General features: G+C 45.9%; 1 protein-coding gene across 2 annotated transcripts in view; it reads left to right on the top strand.

The window, feature by feature from the left end:
- The window catches only part of tmem8b (transmembrane protein 8B), a 129,682-nt gene extending 124,935 nt beyond the window's left edge, over nt 1-4,747 (top strand). For both annotated transcript variants that reach the window (XM_063047741.1, XM_063047740.1), the window contains exons 12-13: nt 2,657-2,773; nt 3,926-4,747. In XM_063047741.1, coding sequence (XP_062903811.1) covers nt 2,657-2,773; nt 3,926-4,279 — 471 coding nt within the window. In that variant the 3' untranslated portion in view covers nt 4,280-4,747. The remainder of the gene's footprint in view (nt 1-2,656; nt 2,774-3,925) is intronic.
- The last annotated feature ends 2,920 nt before the right edge of the window (nt 4,748-7,667 follow it).

Here is a 7,667-nt window from a genome sequence, read left to right as displayed (position 1 = left end):
CTGACCCCAGGAGTGTGTGATGGAGCTAACCCTGGGAATGTGTGATCGGACGGTGTAGAAGGAGCCTCATTCTGTGTCTGACCCTGGGATCTTGCAATGAGAAGGTGTAGAGGGACCCTCATTCAGTGTCTTGCTGCCCTGGGAATTCATGATCGGACAGAGCACTGGGATGCTTACTCTGTGTATGACTTATTCTGTGGATGGCAGGGAGTAGTTAACATATTGGCCAGGTCATCTCTTATATTTCCTCATAATTCTTTGGCAAGGATATTTTTTTGCAAGGTCATCTCTTAAATTTTGGCAATAAAGGACAAAATTATCTTATATTTCTTACATCTCTTATATTTCCTCATAATTTTTGATGGGAAGTTATATAAGCCCTTGAAATTACTTTCACTGGTCTATCCTGACAGGTTAATGGGACATTAATTCGGATTCCCATTTGTTTAAAATTTACGATCCTTAAAATTATATTAGAACCCTGTGACTGCCCATTCACCCTTGTATGCTGGGTTATATTGTCTTTGCTTCAAGCTGAGTAGTTCAGCCAACACTGAGGCAGGGAGCTCCCCCTGGTGTCTCGGATCAATATTGATCTCCAGGTTAATGAGTCTGAATCAGAAGTCACAGAGATCTTGCACTTGGTGTTGATTGCAGGCTCTTTGTGGTGGTTCATTTTTAAAACAGTGCACAGTCATGGAAGGCACCACCAAAATGCCTCTTCACCATCAAGGGTATCTTCAAAAGGCCATGCCTTAAATGGTGGTATCCATCATTAAGGACCCCCATCAGCCTCATCTCACTGCTACCATCAACGAGGAGGATCAGGAGCCTGAACGCATACCCTCAATGTTTTAAGAAGAGGTTCTTGCCTTCTGCCATCAGGTTTCCATAAGATCATTGGACATAGGAGCACAATCAGGTAAATCAGCCCATCAAGTCTGCTCTGCCACGTTCCTCTCAATCCCATTCTCCTTTGATGCCCTGACTAATCCAGAACCTATCAACCTGCGCTTTAGATATACCCAATGACTTGGCCTTCACAAATCCCACAGATTCACCATCCTATGGCTAAATTAATTCCTCCTCATCTCTGCTCTAAAGGAACATCCCTCTATTCTGAGGCTGTGCCCTCTGTTCCTCGAGTCTCTCAGGACCGGAAACATCCTCTCCACATCCACTCTATCTAGACCTTTCAATATTCGATAGGTTTCATTGAGATTCCCCCGCTCCTGGACAAGGGGAAGAAACTGTCCCTGAAACATTGAGTGTGTGTCTTCAGGCTCCTGTACCTCCTCCCTGATGGTAGTAATGAGAAGAAGTCGTGTGTTGGATGGTGAGAGTCCTTCATGATGGATGAGGCATCATCTTCTGAAGGTGTCCTCGATGTTGGGGAGGCTAGTGGCCATGATGGAGCTGGCCGAGTTTACAACCATCTGCAACTTTTCCCAATCCTGTGCATTGCAATGCTGCTCATCAGAATGCTCGCCCTGGCATTCTGGGGAGCAGCCATTCAGACCCCTGAATCACTCCAGCCTTGATTGGAATACAGTGAGGCATCCTTAGTGCTCTAGTGACCCAGGTTCGATCCTGACCTTGAATGTGTGGAGCTTGTACACTCTTCCTGTGACTGTGTGTGTTTCCTCATGGGTGCTTCAGTTTCCTCCCACACCCCAAAGGCATGTGTGTTGGTGGGTTAATCGGGCACCGTAAGTTGCTCATAGAGTCTGGGAGGTGTTGATGGGAGTAAGTTGTAGAACCAAGGAGTAATAAAAAGAGGAGTGATAAGTCCAATTACATTGTTCGTTTGGGAGCCAACATTGATCCGGTGGGCGGAATGACCTCTTCTATAATTAACTTTTAACTGGTATTGTATCTCCAGCCACCTACCTGGACAAGCTTACATTGTGCACTAAATAATGGATTTCAGGTCAATGGAGATCCCCCCCCCCAAAGACATCTGCCCAATGACATCTATACAACATCTATCCAAGGAAGATCAGTCCAATGTTAGATCTATCCAGTGTTAGATTTGTCTAATAGAGATCTGTCCAATGGAGATATCTCCAATGGAAATCCATCCAAGGATATCTACCCAATGGAGATCTACCAAATGGAGATATACCAGATGGAAATCCATCCAATGGAGATCTACCTAATGAAGATATACATACTGGAGACCTATCTAATGAAGAATTATCTAATGAAGATCTACCTAATGAAGACCAACCTAACGACGATCTACCTAATGGAGACCTACCTAATGAAGATCTACCTAATGGAGACCTACCTAATGAAGAGTTATCTAATGAAGATCTACCTAATGAATGAAGACCTACCTAATGGAGACCAACCTAATGACAATCTACCTAATGGAGACCTACCTAATGAAGATCTACCTAATGGAGACCTACCTAATGGAGACCTACCTATAGGAGACCCATCCACTGCAGCTGTACACAATGAGATCTATCCAAAGAAATCCACCCAGTGGAGACCTACCCAATAGTCCATTGTTGAAAATCAGCAACAAAGTAAAAGGCGTTGTCTATCTGTTATTGACCATAAAACCATAAGACGATAAGACATTGATCCTTGATCCTGTTACATCAGGTGATCCCAGTGCTGGCTGACCCAGATCTTTGCTCTTTCATAGGTCTTGTACTTACTGGGTGCAATGCTGCTTTCGATGGCCTTGCAGTTGGACCGTCATGGGCTGTGGAATCTGTTGGGGCCGAGCCTCTTCGCTCTCGGAGTCATGGCCATTGCTTGGGTAAGACACTGTTATTGACCCCTGGCTACTCGCCACTTCAGGTAACTCTGTTTCAGCCAATCAGAGGCCGGCTGAGTTCTGAGTCCACCGTAAGTGGACGTACAACCATTTCATCACAGACGAGAACATCTGCAGATTCTGGAAATCTGAGCGACACGCACAAAATGCTGGAGGAGCTCAGCAGGCATTTATGGAAAAAGTACAGTCGACGTTTCAGCCCGAAATATCGACTGCACTCTTTTCCATAGATGTTGCCTGGCCTGCTGAGTTACTCCAGCATTTTGTGTGTGTTGCCCATTGCATCAGTTGGCTACGCCAAGACTCCTGCTCACAGCATCAGTTCCCTGGGCCCTGAGATCTTTGGTTAGAGTCCTAAGAGTACTACAGGACAGAAACAGGCCTTTCAGCCCATCTAGTCCAGGATAATCTGGTCTTCTCTCTAGTCCCACCTGCCTGTACCCTAACCATATCCCTCCAAAGCCCTCTTATACACCTACCCAAAATGTTACAATTGAATCCACATCCACCTCTTCTGTTGGCAGCTCGTTCTATATTTGCACCACTCTCTGAGTGAAGAATCTCCCCCTTTGATTCTGCTTAAATATGTCACCTTTCACCCTAAGTCCATGACTGCTACTTCTAGTCTCACCCAACATCAATGGAAAAAGCCTGCTTGCATTTACTCTATCGCTGGAGTGAAGGAGGATGAGAGGAGACTTGATAGAGGTGTACTAGATGATAAGAATGGACAGCCAACGTCTTTTTCCCAGGACGGAAATGGCTAATACAAAGAGGCATAATTTTACGGTAATTGGAGGAAAGTACAGGGGGATTGTCAGAATTAGGATTTTTACACCTAGTCGCGGGTGCTTGGAATGTGTTGCCAGGGATGTTGGTAGCTATGTGTAAAATCAATCTGGCTCTCCATTTTACTGTCATCCATGTGCTTATCCATGAGTCTCCTAAATGTCCCTGATGTATTTGTCTTTACCACCACTCTGGCAGTGTGTTCCATGCACACTCTCCTCATAAAAAAAAACCTACCTCCCTCTAGCGCAGTGACCAGCTCCGCTCGCGGTTCTCCGGTCACGGCCCTACCTCCCACCCCCTCCCTGAGAGGTTTAACAGCAAGTTGCACCCTTTCTTTTGCAGACGGTGCGGGCTATCCGGAGGAGGCACTGCTACCCCCCCACGTGGAAACGCTGGGTCTTCTACCTCTTCCCCGGCACGGTCATCGCCGCCTCCGCCGTGGCGCTCTACGCCTTCGTGGAGACCGAGGGGAACTACTTCTACATCCACAGCCTCTGGCACATGCTGATCGCTGGCAGCGTGGGCTTCCTGCTGCCTCCCAGCCCGAGGTCCCAGCGGGGCACAGCCACCTCCACAGGGGCCGTGCCGCTGCCCCGGAAGAGGGGCTGCGGCTACCGACTCTGCGTCAACGAGCACGAGGAGATGGGTCTGGTCGACCCAGGACTAGTCTCTGTCAACAGTATCTGCAGCAGCTGATGACCCTCCGGCCCCAGCTGAGCGGCAGCCAGACTCTCTTCCAGACCAGCAGAAGGAGGGGCAGGAGGAGGAAGGCGGTGGGCGCCTTGTAAATAAAACGAGCCCAGGGCAGGCGCCACACCGGGGGAACTGTCGATACCATGCTTGTCCACCCCAGACAAGGACTGCACCTCTTCGTCTTCTAGTTTACCTTCCACCGGGGAGTGCACATGTTCAAGAACTCTCTCAGAAGGAGCGTCTCAATAAAGATTCAAGATTGTTTAATGTCTATTCCTGTTCACAAGTGTAAGGGAGAACCAAATAATTGTTACTCCAGGGCCGATGCAGCACAAAAAAAACACCAACAAGGGATAAAGAACACAATTATAAAAAAACACACAATAAATATAAATACATAAGATAGTTTATATACATAGAATGATTGTATGTCCATAATGTGACACTAGACACAGGAGTGTCTGTACATAAGGTGACTGACAGGGAATGATAAAGTACTGGTGGTTGGGAGTGTGGGGGTGAGTTAGTGGGTGGGGGTGTTGATCAGACTTGCTGCCTGGGGAAAGTAACTGTTTTTGAGCCTGGCAGTCTTGCTGTGGATGCTGCGTAGCCTTGTCCCTGAAGGGAGTGGGACAAACAGTCCATGAGCAGGGTGTGTGGGATCCTTGACATTACTGGCCCTTTTCCAGCACCTTTCTGTGGTGGGTAGGCTGTTGCCAGTGATGCCCTGTGCTGATCAGAAAAAAACTCAGATCAGAAGGAGAAGTACTTTGAATTCACTTGTTTTTTTTGCTAACAAAGCTCCAGATTTTCTTTAAATAGCCTGCCAACTGAATAATTTCTGGATGCATGATAAACGGCAGCAGATGCTGCCAATCCGGAATTAAAAAAAACAGAGGTGTTGGAACTACTTAGCATTCCAGACAGCATCTGTGGGGAGAGAAACTGAGTTAATCTTTCAGATTGCTGGCCTGGCCCTGAAAAGAACATAAGAAGTAGGAACAGGAGTCAGCTGTTTGGCCTGTCGAGCCCGCCCCGCCATTCAATAAGATCATGGCTGATCTGACCATAAACTCATCTCCACCTGCCTGCCTTTTCCCCATAACCTTTAATTCCCCTACAACGCAAAAATTGTATCTGATTGAAGGTGTTCAGTCTGAAGTTCTGCCTCTCTCTCCACAGATGCTGACTTACCCACTGAGAATCAGAATCAGGTTTACCATCACTGACTTATATGATGTGAAATATTGAACTCAAGAGATTCTACAGATGATGGAAATCTAGAGCAATGCACACAAAATGCTGCAGGAACTCAGCAGCTCAGGCAGCATCTACGGAGGGGAAGGTCTCGGCCTGAAACATTGATTGTTTGCTCCCTTTCACAGATGCCGGCTGACTTGCTGAGTTCCTCCAGCATTTTGTGCGTTGGTGTGAAATTTGTGGCAGCAGTACAGTGCGGAAGCATAAAATTGTTATGTTATTTAAAATAAATAGTGCAGAAAAAAAGGAAGTAAAAGCACAGTTCTGTTCATAGGGTCAAAGACCATTCAGGAATCTGATGGCAGAGGAGTGAAGGAAGCTATTCCTGAATCGTTGAGTTGTACCTTCAGGCTGCTATACCTCCTCCCTGATGGTAATAATGAGAAGAGGGCATGTCCTGGGTGATGAGGGCTCTTAATGATGGATGTGGGCTTCTTGAGACGTCACCTGTTGAAGATGTGGGGAGGATTGTACCTGTGACGGAGCTGGCTGACTTTACAACTCTCGTCATCCTGTGCAGTGGAGCCTCTATACGGCACAGTGATGTAACTGGTCAGAATGCTCTCCACTGTACATCTGTAGAAATCTGTAAATCCTGTGACATATCAAATCTCCACAAACTCCTAATGAAGTAGAGTCGCTGGTGTACCTTCTTTGTGTGTCAAGTATTAAGTAATTCAACTAATTCTAGCATTTCTCAGTTGCCCTCCTATTTTTTTTTTCAGTCTTGGATGCTCTGCCACAGTTTTGGAACTCAATGTGTGTATGTCCTCTTCCCAATGCCTTTGTTATCTGCACAGCCCCTCCTCCACAATAATTGGCCCTTTGCCCACCCTTTCCATGACTCTTTACTGTACCAGCTTCCCCCTTCAGTGGGTTAGTTCAAAATTCAAAGCAAATTCATTCTTGGAGTATGCATATATTACCACGTACTACCCTGAAATCCATTTTCTTGCGAGCACACTCAATGAAGAAACAATAAAGTCAGTGCAAAATCACACACAACATGACAAACAAAATAAATATAAAAAGACAAGACAAGAAATTGTGCAAATACAGAAAGAAGTAATACTACTAATAAATAAATAAGCAATCAATATCAAGAACATGTGATGAAGAGTTCTTGCTAGTGAGTCCATGGGTTATGTATGCTCCCACTATCAAACATTCCCCTCTTGCAATGTTTAGCTCTTGCTGATAGGTCCTCTCTCACCCCTCCCCTTTCCCCTCTCTATACTGGCCTTGTTCCCTCTCCACTGTCAGTCCTAAGGCAGGGTTTCAAGCTTTTTCATTAGTTTGTTTGTTGATAGATCTTTCTACAGTCCAGTGCCCATGCTAAGTGAGTCCACATCATATGAGGTAGAGATTCTCTACCTGGAGAAGAGAAGGATGTAACCCCCCCCCCCAGCACCTCCACCCCAGTCATAAAGTGAGGGTGGGAGTGGGGTTCTAGATAATTTCAAAAATGTGACATGAAGGTAACATGCAGGTTGGTGGGGTAAGTGGACAGTGGAGAATGTTTTCAACAGGTCCCGATTGAGGGTCCCAGCCCAAAACGTCAACTGTTTACTCTTTTCCATAGACGCTGCCTGGCCTGCTGAGTTCCTCCAGCATTTTGTGTGTGTTACTTTGATTTCCAGGGCCTGCAGATTTCCTCTTGCTTGGATTGTTGGGTCATGTTCTGGTTGCCTCATTATAGTATGGATGAGGAAGATTTAGAGAGGGTGCAGAGGAGATTTACCAGGATTCTGCCTGGATTAGAGAGCATGCCTTATGAGGATGAGTTGATTGAGCTCGGGCTTTTCTCTTTGGAGTGAAGGAGGATGAGAGGTGACTTGATAGAGGTATTCAAAATGATAAGAGGCATAGATCGAGTGGATAGACTGAGACTTTTTTGCAGGGTGGAAATGGCTAATATAAGGTGTATGGCTGGTAACTCCAAAACGTAAAAACATGGAGCCAGGAATTAGTGTCTTAGTTTCATTTTCACTTTAAGCGAGACATGCACTAATGCTGTGGTGGCATAATGATGTATGTCATTCACATACTTTTACATATAACCCATAATGAATTATGTAAGTGTGATGCCCCGGATAAGATTTCCACAGCTGTGCTGTGAAATGGTTTATGT

The sequence above is a fragment of the Mobula hypostoma genome, chromosome 5, assembly GCF_963921235.1.
Source record: "Mobula hypostoma chromosome 5, sMobHyp1.1, whole genome shotgun sequence".
Lineage (NCBI taxonomy): Eukaryota > Metazoa > Chordata > Chondrichthyes > Myliobatiformes > Myliobatidae > Mobula > Mobula hypostoma.
The sequence above is the reverse complement of the archived record's forward strand: the minus strand, read 5'-3'. Positions and strand labels throughout refer to the sequence as shown.